Here is a 13,471-nt window from a genome sequence, read left to right as displayed (position 1 = left end):
CTGTGTAAAGAATTCTGCATAAAATATTCTGTGTATAAAATAAAAAATATTACATTAATTGTTGAATGTTTATTACACCTTTGTCGATTATTCGTTAAATTATAATTACAAATTTGAAATTTGTCATCGCCGTAACAATTTCTTGTACTTTATAATAAGCAAACGTGGTGAGGTCATGTTTTAATTTTATCAATAAATTGGTTAATTTTAGTTGTGTTATGTTCGCCATTATTCCCACTTTCTTCAAAACGTGTTGTGTTTGCTGTTGGGTTAACAACGTATGCTCAATGCGCGCCAAAATTTTGTCTCCAACATTACGAGGCAAGTGAAGTTCAATATGATATTGTTATTCTTAAAAGTGTTTCACATTGTTTTGTACTGCTATTTCCAATAAAAATGTAACAACTTACTGTCATTTTGAATGCGTAACGGTTTTTTTTCCAACGTACTTAACTATATATAACAGCAAGTATTAAACTGTCGCCAAGCATTTCTTGCACAATATTTTGTCGTCTTGATTAAACAAAAAATCAAAGTACTATTGTTGAAAGAACTTTTTATATTCGCATAGACAGTTGTTATTTCCAAAAATAAAAATGAGGTTTTTGAATGAAACAATAAAGTCCTGGTAAATGTTAATTAAAATTTATGTACCGATGATGCTTTTGTTATTATTAGAAAATAACACACTCGTTGGCAATGGGAGAATGATTTTTCGCCTTCTTATTTTTCGCCTTTTTATTTTTTGCCTTATTTTTTTCAATAAAAATTCAACAAAATGTAAAATGTATTGAAATATAAAAATATAGAAAAATAATTTATATTTAACACAAATTAATTTTTTGATATATAATTGTTAAATTAAACAAATAATATTATTAAACATGTGTATTAATCATACATTATAAATAATAACAAGTTTAATTATTTTTTTTAATATAATTTTTATGTAACACATTAGGTTTAAAACTTATAAAATAGTTTATATTAAAGTAGATCAATATTATTTATCAATTAAAAGATAAACATAAAAATCAATGGATATCAAAACCCCAGTTGTTCCACCAAATTTTGAAATGATTGACTCAAACAAAGGGAAAAAACAACCATACGTAGATGGATATAAGTATAGATCAGTAGATAAAGAAAGAATCATCTTTAAATGTGATTATGAAAAATGCAAAAAAAGAATTAAACTGCTTTTCGATAATTCTGGAAATCCTATTGGATATGAGGATATTGGTAAATTTAAAGGATTACCACACGACCACGATTCTACTGCATATTTCGATAAAAATGTGTTTTAAATTTGAAAAGTGAATCAACAAAAGAAAGTTCCAAATTAAAAACTACAAAAGAAATTGTAGCTGAAGCTTTTATTACTGGGTCTTCCAAAAGATTATCGGCATGTGAACATATTGTATATACAACAAAAAATAGTTCAGATAATCCCAAAACTATTTCTGAAATTAGATTTACTAGAAAAGAACAAGAAATGTTATTATACAGAGATGATAAAATGCTTATTTTTGGTAAAATAGAATATTTTGAATTTATTACACAATGCAGTGTCATTTTGATGGATGGCACATTCAAGTCGTGCCCAAGTTTGTTACATATTTGTAAAAAAGTAACAATTATTTGTTTTATAGTTTTAATTTTAATAAATAAACTATATTTAATTATAAACATTTTTTTATTAATAATATATAAAATTATTTATTGTTCAAATTATAAACATTATTTAATTGTTAAAATATATATATAATAAATAAAGTTTTTAGTAAAATATACAATAACATTTAATCAAAATTTGTGTTTTTATTAAATTTTAGAACTTTTTCAGCAATTATATACGATCCATGGACTTAAAAATAACGAGTCTTTTCCCATATTTTATTGTTGCCTAACATCCAAGTCAAAGAATGAGTACAAAATCCTGTTTCAAAAAATAGAGACAATATGCAACTATCCATTATTTCACAAAAATGTAGTTATAATGGGTGATTTTGAAATTGTGTTTTTTAAGGATATTTTCGGCGACGAAGTGATAGTGAAGTGTTGTCATTTCCATTTGTGTCAATCTATTTATCGCAGAGTAATAACACTCGGACTTTCAAATCGCTTCAAAAATGGCGACATATTTAAAACAATAGTTAAAATGTTGATGGCGCTTGCTTATCTTCCAATTAATATGATTAAAAACGCATTCAACAAAATAAAAGATTATGTAATGCATGATGATGATGATGATGTGAAACAAATATTAAATTACTTTGAAGCAAATTATAAATATGGAGTATTCAAAATGAAATATTGGTCAGTATTTGGTCTTTCAGAAAGAACCAACAATCGGGCAGAGAGCTTTCATTCTTCTCTAAACAGATTTGTTTGTATCCCACATCCCCCAATACACAAATTTTTAGATAAATTGTTTTCATTCCAAAAATCTATAGATTTGCATTTTTATTTGTTTGAAAAAGAATTGGAAAAGACTCGACAAAAATTACAAATGATAGAAAAAAACGTTACTTTATCAGAACTTCAAAAAGAGTTGTTTGGAGAAAACAAAATTGATGTTATTATTTTTTTAGAAAAATGTACAAAATAACTTTCAAAAAAGAAAATGCAAATATACTTTGATTTGGACTCTGAATGTGCAAAAATTGAAGTTGAACAAGAAAATGATTTGATAACAAACATGCAAATTTTGGGGTATTTAAATGAAACAGATAATAATGAAAGTGTTTATTCAGATGAAACCAATTGTGTTTTATTTGAGGAAAAAATTGAAGTCGATAAAGAAAACCAAAATGTTGATATGGAAATGGAAGAAAATGAAAATGCTCAACTAATTATAAACAGTAAAAGATCGATGGTTAATAAAAAAACAAAAAGAAATATCCAAAAAAGAAAAAGAAAAAATTAACAACAAAAAAAAACCAAAGAAAAAAAGAGTAAGTGATTATGAGAAAGCGAAAAAAATAAAACGTGCAATGAAAAAATACAAAAAATAAATAAGTTTTGTGTATTTATTGTATCAATTGTTAAAAGATATTAATATATATAGTTTTTTATTTTTTTGTAAATTTTATTTTTCTATATTTTTATATTTCAAATGTTTTTACATTTTGTTGAATTTTTATTGAAGAAAATAAGGCAAAAAATAAAAAGGCGAAAATTAAAAAGGCGAAATTAATCCGACTCGTTGGCAATATTGTTTTCTGAATCTATTAAAAGGCTTTTATGAATGCTCCAATGTTTCAGACACATTAAAGTAATTTAATAACTACAGTGTTTCCAAAGTTATTACTGCTTGCATTGAAAATGTTTTTGTTTTGAATTTGTGGTCTGCATTTTTACACATAATGATTAATGCTAAAGTCTTTTTAATTGCAAGTTTTTGATATATTTTGACGAATAAAACTTTAAACGTTTCATTGTTTACGACATTAATATGTTAAAGTAATTATAACAGTTCATTTATTTGTGTTATATTAAAATCGTAACAGTTGAATAATAAGTCTTACTTTTTACGAGTAATCGGCTCTTTTTAGTTTTTTTAATTAAATTGAATTATTATAAAAGTGTATTAAATATTACTTAAATTTCAAAATAACATAACATAGTTATTATATCTGTTTATCATTTTATTAAATATTAATCAACATATTATTAATTTAAACAATAAAACTTGTTGCCTGAAGAGAATAGTATAAAATTTAGCCAACGTATGAAATTCAATGTAAAAAAAATAATATGCAAGTATTTTTTTTCTTTATTTTTGAAAACAATAATTTAACATTTTTTTGTGGCTTTCTTTTATTTATTTGTGAATCTGGTTGGTTATAAAGATAGGCGACACAACTTCTCGAATATAAGATCAATTATGTATTAGGATCTTGGTAATAAGTTGCCAAAATCAAGTTACATTTATTTTTATGTTTTTTTACAAACCCAACTTGAAAAAAAAACAGAACTAAAAAGTACAAGACACAACCCAAATTTTTCTCACAAAATTTTCCATTTAATTAAAAACATTTGAATCCGAACACTTTCTATTTATAAAATAACAAATTTTATTTATTCTTTTCAAAATATAGTTTGTTAATTTAATTTTTTTTTAATGCTAATATTATTTTTACACTACAGTAAAAATTCTATCGATGTGTGGAGTTATGAAAATGGTTTTCCCAAGGTGTGTAAATTTTTTTTCTTTTCTATTTTTATTTCTGGCAAAAAAACTAAAAAATAATGAAATTTGTAAAACTATCCACAATCTAGAAAAATGACAAAATGTATTTTTTTGTTTTTTTTGAGAAAAAAACGCGACACGTGTAAACATAAAATAATATTGTGATTTTTTAAATTGTTTAGTTGTTTAGAATAAGAACAACGCATTGTGTTTTTGTTTAAACAAATGGACTTTTGGTGCAGATTCTTGTCAATTTACAACTCAAGTACGTCTTTGACATCAGCCTCGATTGCTGCATTATCTTCTGTTGATAACCTTGAAAAAATTTGCTTGTTCACTGTGTTATTACACAGTAGCAAGTTAGTGTCGATTTTTAGCCTCAATAGTTATCATCTTGCCGTCCTCCGCCTTGAACTTCTTTGCGTCTGCAACCATCTTGTCCACCTGTGCCTTTGAGAGTTTTTTCTCCTGTTGTCTCGTTTTCAGCCGACACGTTTAATATTCCATTTGCATTTGTGTCAAATGTGACTTCAACTGTGAGACTCCATGTGGTGCTAATAAGATACCAAACAACCCAAACTTTCCAAGCAGGTTGCAGTGTGATGTCATAGATGCCTCGCCCTCGAAAACTTGGATGAGCACGCCTGGCTGGTTGTATGCATGTGTCGTAAATATCTGTGACTTCCTTGCTGAAATTGTTAAGTTTTGTGGTATCAATTTTGTCATCACACCAATCACAAGCGTGCTCTTGTGATTGGTGTGTGGAAGTCGGTGCATTTTTTATTATCATTTAAAGTTTGATATTTTGAGAGGAGCATTTTCTGCTTTTCTTTTGTTATCTTTTTTGAATTTATTTTTGTTTGATAATTTTTCTCTTTTTAAGTTTTTATTACCAAGTCTTTACTCTTTTAAAATAAAAACAAAATTGCAATTGACATTATTTTTGCGGGGTTTGGTGCCAAATGTGTGGGAAATCATTATATTCTATCGGTGTGTAGGTCACTTTTGATTGGTCAAAACCACACACCGATGGAATCACACACCGATAGAATTTCTACTGTAATAACACTTTTATTTATTTTAAATATTTTTCATATTTAAAAAAAACAACAGGAACGACAAAACAAATTTCAGGATTATATTTTTATTTCAAAATCCAACAATCTGAGTTATTTTTACATCAAATTTAAGTCTATGTGAATGTAAATCGACTAACATAAAATAAAATATATTTTGATTGTTTATCATTTTAACTTGTAGACAATCCAATACTACTTTTTTTTAACAATTTTTGAAAATTTTATCCCAAAACTTTTTAAATAATTTAGATTAAATATAGGGTGACTTCCTGAAAAATTACTTTACTTAGCCACCACATTTTTGCTTAACTTGCACTAATTTTTATCAAAACAGTAATAATTCAAAAAAAACGAAAATTGGAACAAATTGTATCATTAAATAATGAACTTTCAGATCAAAATACGAACAAAATTAAAAATGCAAATGACACAACAACGCCTAAAGAGGCCGACTCCATTTTCAATATAAACACATCAATTGGTTCCAATTTAATATTGACTTTTTCTTCAGTTTTATCGATTTTTCCATTTCCCATTATTCTTTCACATTTATTATTTGGAAGATAAACAGTAGCGCTTCTGCTTTCTTTTTCGTCTGCATTTGCAATAATAATATAATCATAATTCTTTACTCTTTTTTTCAAATACAACACACGATCCGTCTCTACCTCCACGGTGTATTGTGACGTTTCTTCAACAGAAAGGATGACATCCCTCATGTTATAAATTTCGTTTGTTGCGACTGTCAAATCAAACCATCTGTTCATAAAAGGATCACCTTTATCGTCCATATACACAAAATCGAAATATGAATAATAAAACACCCCCTTTGCGCCTCCAATAAAACCCAACCAACTCATCACTCGCAACTCCTGCAATGTTGGTGCTCTTGTGTTTCTGTTTCCGTATTTTTCCGGGTTTTTGAGGGCGTACGACATCCAGTTCATTGCTTGTATTACCGGCCAAGTGGAACGTGTTCCCATAACATCATTATTTATTTTATTTTGAAGATTATACACAGAATACACTGTAGATTCGTTGATTGGATATATATCAAGACCAAACGCATCAAAAGACGGGAGGTATTGCACGGTATCCAAATACTGATAATATACTGAATAACACGGATGATCGGGGTCTTTATCTCTAATAGTCATAGTCAAATTGGTCATTTCATCAATTCCACACAATGGAGTTTCGTCGTCAACATACCACGCAAACACATTTGGATGATCTTTATACGTCTCTATAAACGTTAGCAACTTTTTGTATTCCACATTATAATAATCCTTTGTGACATTACAAGACGCTAAATTGTAAGAGTATAAATCTTTTACTGTTATCAGCGCTTTTAATCGTTCTCCATATTTCGAATTCATTAAATCCAATATTTTGATTGACGGCCGACCATAAGGCATCATTATATTGATGTGTGTTGTTATAAGTTGGTCCATTTCATCTTCTGTTATTGAAGAGTAATACATACCAATGGGTAGTATGGGTACTCCATTCTCAAGAACTCTTCCATATTTATCAAATGTGTATTTCTGTTGTTTATCAATGACTCGATTAAATTTTGTTTTTACAACTTCTTTGGTGTTTTCAGGCACATACAACAACTCTGCAGTCACCTCATAAATTCCTTTAACGCTGAATTCGTTTTCAAACAAAAATTTGGTCACCGTACCAGTCGCATAAGCAGTTTGAGTCTTTTTAAAAACACCACTTTTAAAAATCGACACTGTTATTTTAAGATGTTGAAGATCAATAAGAGACGATGCATTTTGCTTTACATATACTTCAAAGGTCTTGTGAGAGTCATGGACTTCTTGTCTGTAACTTACCACTTCGACATTTTCAAGAAAAGATGTAAATTTGGTCACTGATACACTATCAACAAGAGCAACACCTGAGGTGTCTTTAACGACGTAGTATATGTTTGTGTATGTGTGAGTTTCATTTTTGATTGTGTTCGTATTAAAACACAATTTTTCCCATCCATTCGTTTGATTGTATCGCGGGCTGTATGATCCAGTTATCCAAGTGTTATTGAAAGATTCTTCAATAGCAAACGCAAAGAATTTATTTGAATTTGCGTCTAATTTAACATTGCAACAAACTTTATACTGAAAACCTATTTCCAAAGACACTTTTTGACTCACATATTCCAATTTTGACGTACCCTTTATTTTTATTGACTGTAAACCATCCTTTTTATCCGTTGTATGTACTGTTGCTGATGATGAAAGAGACCAATTTTTTACTTTATTGCCATCCATTATTTCAAATGATGGATTTACAAGGATATTTGTTTCTGCCGAAACCACTGATAAAAGTATCATGAAAAGAAGCAATAACTCCATTGGTTCACAATCTGATTTTGTTTTTATCGTTTTTTTTAATTTAAATAACTGGTAAATTATTTATTAATTAAACGATAAATTAATTGTCGTGTTTTTTTGAACTGTTATTTTAAAATAATTGGTTTAAATTGTTGTATTAATAGATTGTTAATTTACAATATAAACTATTCATTGACACATTATAATACAATTTTTTATTAATATATTACAGTAATTAAACCAAACTTTTATTATTTAATTGAATAAATCATGTTCAAGACTTTTATATAAAAAGTGTTTATTTGTAGGTTTTTAACCCTTCGAGGACGGGAAAAATCAAAATTTGTAAAAAAATAAAAATCTTAGTCAATTGTAATGTAAATGTGACTCTTTTTTCTTTAATTTTTTCAAAAAAAGCTAGACACCCTGGAACGACGGCTCTAGTAAATTTTTATAGTAAATTTTTATAAATTATAGTAAAAAAAGTGAATTTTTTGTTGAAGTTGGGATGAACAAAGGTTCACTTTTTTGCTTGATCCTTTCAGAAACAAGTCACAGTTCAATGGAAAAGTCAGATCAAAAATTTATTGAGATGTCCACAACCTATTACAATAATAAAATTAATTATAAAATATAACAAAGACCAAATTGCATCATAAAACATACTGGTCTGGAATATTCAAAATCAATTACATCATAAATTAACAAAGAAAAAATAATAAAGCATAGACTTTGAGGTGTCTTGAAATTTCAATATGCAATTGATCTCAAAAACAATTACAAGGGAAATTAAATAGATTTTTTTGTAAACTTTGAAAAATACAATAATTTAAAAAATTGGGTTTTGCTATTTTTTTATGATACAAAAAGATAAGACGAAAAGACACTTTTGTTTGTTCCGACTTTGAAAAAAAAATCTTAGAGAACATAAGTATAAAATAAACAAAAAATATCTAAAATACATTTTCAAAAGTATCAAAAATCACAAAATCGAGAAAAATTCTCGAAAATGACTTAAACAGTCAATATAGTCGCGTTTGTATAAACTTTGATCACCATGAGGTTTTATGGTCACCTGTTGGGTTTCAAGTCGTGCCACTGTCAAAGAAGCAAGATATGAATTCATTATTTGTTATTTTATTTTTTTATCATTTTCAAACAAAAACAAAGGGCAAAATTGATTTGATATTATCATTTTCATATAAATGTTATTGTATATGGTAATCAAATGCTTATTTTGCATTCACTGTTTATGCATTTTTAAATTATGCATTTTTGGGCAACAAACAAATAATTTAAATTAAAAATAAAGGGATAATAGAAATTATAAACAAAAAAACAAATAGCAAAAAACTTAACAAATAATAAAAAAATATTTTGAACTATATTATATAATAAAAAATATTATTTATTAAAATGGAAATTTAATAAATTATAGTTTTGTAATAATAAATTTACAATTTGATAGAATTATCAACAAACATTATTATAACACCATTATCACCATAATACTCATGCATATACTTTACCAACGGTTGTTTATGGTGTTGAGTAACGACATCACGATGTTGTTATAACACAAGTTTTAAAAAACTTATCCATAAGTAAAAAAGAAAAAAAATGGTATAATGACCCCTATTTTTATTTTATTTCACGATAATTTTTTTCGAGGTTCAATAAAAAAGCACGTATTGAATGAAATAAACAGTTCCTACTTTATAAAAAACCAAACAAAATAGAAAAATCATTTCATTTTCATTAAAGCACCAGAAAGATTGTTCAAAAAATCCACTCATTTGCAAGGGTGGTAATTTGAGTACGTTTTATATGCGTTTAAGGCAGCTATATCAATCATATCATATAAAGCCCTGATGTTCCACCTGTTTGTTCGACGTCTACACGTATAATACCTGGTCATCTGATCCACAGTGTCAACCCCACCAATTTTGTGGTTGTAATCAAGGATGGGCTGGGGTTTGTGTATTGTCATTTTTTTGCCAATGAACACATCCTGCTTGACGACTTCAATTTCATTCTTTTCGTGGCAGGTTGACAAGACCAATACCAGTTTCTTTTTCTCGTTGAAGTAAGAGATGAGCTTACACTTTCCTTTCGAGAAAAAGATGGTGGTATCGGGAGTTCTCCCTTTGATTGCCTTGGCTTTGTCAGGAAGTTCTTTCCTATTAATCCTCATGGTTCCCAAAAGTTGGCACCCACATGAAGCAAGGTAGTGTGACAACCTTAACGTACAGAAGAAGTTGTCACACACAACGGTAAACTTGTTACCACGGCATAACATGGGTAGCACCATGTCCCTGACCACTCTAAAGCCCTGATTGTCCTCCTTACCACCACACTTACCACAGTACATTTGGAGGTTTAGAGTCATTCCTGTCTCACAGTCAGCACACATCTACAAGTTAGAAAACTATAAATAACTCAAATAAACAAATAATTAAATTATTAAATTTGATCATACATGTCAAACCAATAATAACTATTCGTCATTTTTGACTTCATAAATAAAACTCATTTGGTAAAAATAGAACAAACCCAAAACTTTATACCATAACGTCCAGGCTTAGACTTAATAAACACCTTAGCCCACATATGCCCTTTATAAGAACACAAATGTTCGTCAACCGAAACACTATTACTAGGTTTGTAATAGGTTTGGTTGACAAGGTTAGAAATAAACTTATCTAAAATCACTCTAATTTTAGAAAAGCTGTCATGTGCATTTGGAGTTATTGCAGGGACGACTTTAACAACTCCACTACCAACGATGCCCCTTTTGATTCTGACATCTTTCCTGAGTTGCTCTTCAGAGAGATCTCTGAAATCTCGATCTGAATATTCCGCACAGTTGAAATACTCTCCTTCTGGTCCGTTGTCAGCTTCCTCTTTCTCTTCGACATCCCCATCATCTGAAGTGTCTGATGCATCATCACAAACATCATCTGGCTAACCCACATCGTAAGTTTCGATGTGTGAAGAAATGAATTTAAACATGTCCCGTGGCATGCTATTTCTATAAATAGATTTTCCGTGATCGATTGACCAAAGCTCTTCCACGGGATTAATGACATCATGGTGAGCTCCCATGTAGAGAAGAATTCCTAGGTACCTCAGCATGCTCGTTTTAGAAAGTTTGTTATCATCAGTCTTATGTTCTTTGGCTATTTTTTTATTTGAAAACAATAAAAGGTTATTTGTTATCTCTTCACAAAAAACAACCTAAAACACTCAACTTCAGTTAAATTACTTCCTTTGGGATCAAACGAGTAAGTCGGATCAGGCGAAGCTTTAACGTGTCGTGAGCTTTTTGGTGCTTCTCCTTCTTTCTTCCATTTAAATGTGCCAACAATCTCGTCTTCTTGCATAAGGTTTATGTTTTTTAATTCGATAAAAATGTTTGCGATTGAAATTTATTGTTTTAATTTAACATATTATAATATTACAATGATTTACATATATATAATAAATAATAATATTACTATTAAAAACGATCAATGAATAAATTTTTTAAATATTATTGAATTATATAAAAATAATTAAAATTAATTAAAAAATCATTATAAATTTAATTTATACTTTAGATTATATTTATTTTAAAATAATACAAATTATAACTAATTTTCATTGTTATTATTGATTATATTTATTGGTGAAACTAATTTAAAATTGGATAATTAGCTTGTTTTTATGTTTCATTGAGTGGAATTATTTTCAAACGTTCGATGGATAAATATATTTTTTGTTGTCTTGAATCCAAATTAATATACAAAAATTTACAATAAGTAATAAATAATTGTAAAAATATACTATTGCTACTTTTTGAAATCCATCAAAAAAATAAAAATTGATTCAAATTTCTCAATTAAAACGAAATAAACAAAACAACTTTTTTGTCGTATTTTTAATATATACACAACTACTTTAATATAATAATTATAATAGAAACTTATTAGTAAACGATTTTATTATTTTTAATAAATACAACAACACAATTGATAATAGTTTTAAGAAAATTGGTTTTTTAACCTTAGGAAGAGAAATCTCGATATTTTATATCAAGATTGAATATTTATTTTTAAATCGCTTTTTTATAAATAAAAAAATAAAAAAAAACAACAAAAAACAAAATGGAAAAAGAAGAAATGGAAGAGTCAGAAAGTTGTGATAGTGACAATGTTTTAAGCGACGAAAATCACGAAGATAATTATCGGGATGAAGTTGTCGATAAACATGAAAATTGTGTTAATCCAAACTGTCAATTGTGTTGGAAAAATGTCAAGTTTACAGAAGACGACCTCAATTCTATATTTTTTACATGATAAAAGTGGCAACATGAAACCAACAACAATTATAAACATGGAACTCGACTGCTTTATGTATTTGTTTAATTATAAATGCTTCGAGTTAATCACTGAAAACACAAATTTGTATGCTAATCAGAAAAGAACTAGAAAAATGGTATCCCATTGATGTCAACGAAACGAAAGCTTTTATTTGTGTGGCAATAAAACAATGTGTAAATAATGATAATAAAAAAACCAATTCAAAAGAAGCTTCACCCTTTTATCTAGCTATTTTTCTGGATATTGTCACGATTGCAAAGAAAAAAACAACTGCCTGTAGTGACATTTGTAGTGCAACATTACCCACTTGGTCATGTGGTGATTACAATCGCGTTTTATGTGGTGAATGCTTGAAAAGATAGCTTAATTTTATTGTTATTCATTTTGTTTTTTTATTTTTTACAAAAGGATCTGGATAGAAAATATCCAGTTTTCCCTTTCCAGCAAAAAAAATTGGCAAAAACGAGTGACTTCCTAAGGTTAAACTGATTGTGTTTAGTATCGATTATATTTTTCTTCTACTATCAATAATTATTTAAATAATATATTTATTTCAATAAATGGTAATATAATGTTGTTGTATATAAAAATAAAAATAATTATCGAAAAACAGAAACATACTTGACAAAAAAAAACAAGAAGAATTAAATAGAGTCGAATAATTAGAGATGGATTACAATCGAATTTAAAGTTCAAATAAAAACACTTCTAACTAACATAATAATCCAAGACAAATTGTTGCAAATTATCTTATTTTTCTTGTGTTTTTATTGTTATTTTCTGAAAGTACACGTAATTTTGTTTCATTCATAGTAATAAATTAAAAACAAAAGACTTGTTTTCCATGTTTATAAATAAAAATAAAATACATAAACTAATTATTTTGTGAACTACAAACACAGATAAGTGTTTACTACGTTGCTCTTGACATCAACAGAGAAATGCAGAAGGCTTCCCCATCATCAGAATTTAAGAAATCACATTAACTATCAAATGGTGAAATCATTACCATTGGAAACGAGAGATTCAGATGTCCAGAAGCACTCTTTCAGCCATCATTTATTGGCATGGAAGCATCAGGTATCCACGAGACAACTTACAACTCAATCACAAGGTGCAATGTCGATATCAGAAACAAGTTATATTAAGCATCGTCTCCTATGATTGAATTTAATGTACCCAGGCATTAACGACAGACACGAGAAGGAGAAAGTTGCAGATGAGAAATGAAATGGCATAATCAAGGCTGTTCATGCTTGGTTCAATTTAATTATATTTGTGTAGTTGTTCATTTGGTTTAGTTTTAATATTATTATTGTTATAATCAATCATAAAATATATAATAAATTTACTATCAGTTATATAATTCACAAGTTGATTAATTATAGTTTGATTTTTAATTTAAATTACTATACAATTTATTATTCTTTTGTCATGCATTGTATAATGTATCCAAAACGGCCATTTTTCTCGACTTAAATTGATGTTTTATAG

At 27.9% G+C, this 13,471-nt stretch overlaps 3 protein-coding genes across 3 annotated transcripts; all 3 read right to left on the bottom strand.

The window, feature by feature from the left end:
• Nucleotides 1-4,555: 4,555 nt before the first annotated feature.
• Nucleotides 4,556-4,972, bottom strand: EIN_061520 (heat shock protein, putative; the record flags this gene model as incomplete). Its single annotated transcript, XM_004260290.1, has 2 exons — nucleotides 4,556-4,670; nucleotides 4,767-4,972. 2 exons carry the CDS (start codon nucleotides 4,970-4,972, stop codon nucleotides 4,556-4,558), a joined length of 321 nt encoding a protein of 106 aa, XP_004260338.1.
• Nucleotides 4,973-5,669: 697 nt separating this feature from the next.
• EIN_061510 (hypothetical protein) lies at nucleotides 5,670-7,637 on the bottom strand (the record flags this gene model as incomplete). The annotated part of the gene is made up of 1 exon (XM_004260289.1): nucleotides 5,670-7,637. The coding sequence occupies one exon, from the start codon at nucleotides 7,635-7,637 to the stop codon at nucleotides 5,670-5,672; it is 1,968 nt and encodes a 655-aa protein (XP_004260337.1).
• Nucleotides 7,638-9,408: 1,771 nt separating this feature from the next.
• On the bottom strand, nucleotides 9,409-10,751 carry EIN_061500 (hypothetical protein; the record flags this gene model as incomplete). The annotated part of the gene is made up of 3 exons (XM_004260288.1): nucleotides 9,409-10,029; nucleotides 10,170-10,543; nucleotides 10,586-10,751. 3 exons carry the CDS (start codon nucleotides 10,749-10,751, stop codon nucleotides 9,409-9,411), a joined length of 1,161 nt encoding a protein of 386 aa, XP_004260336.1.
• Nucleotides 10,752-13,471: the final 2,720 nt, after the last annotated feature.

Source organism: Entamoeba invadens, assembly GCF_000330505.1.
Source record: "Entamoeba invadens IP1 unplaced genomic scaffold scaff_1105074726711, whole genome shotgun sequence".
NCBI classification, from domain to species: Eukaryota; Evosea; order Mastigamoebida; family Endamoebidae; genus Entamoeba; species Entamoeba invadens.
Note: the sequence above shows the minus strand (reverse complement) of the source record. Positions and strands in the feature narration are given on the sequence as shown.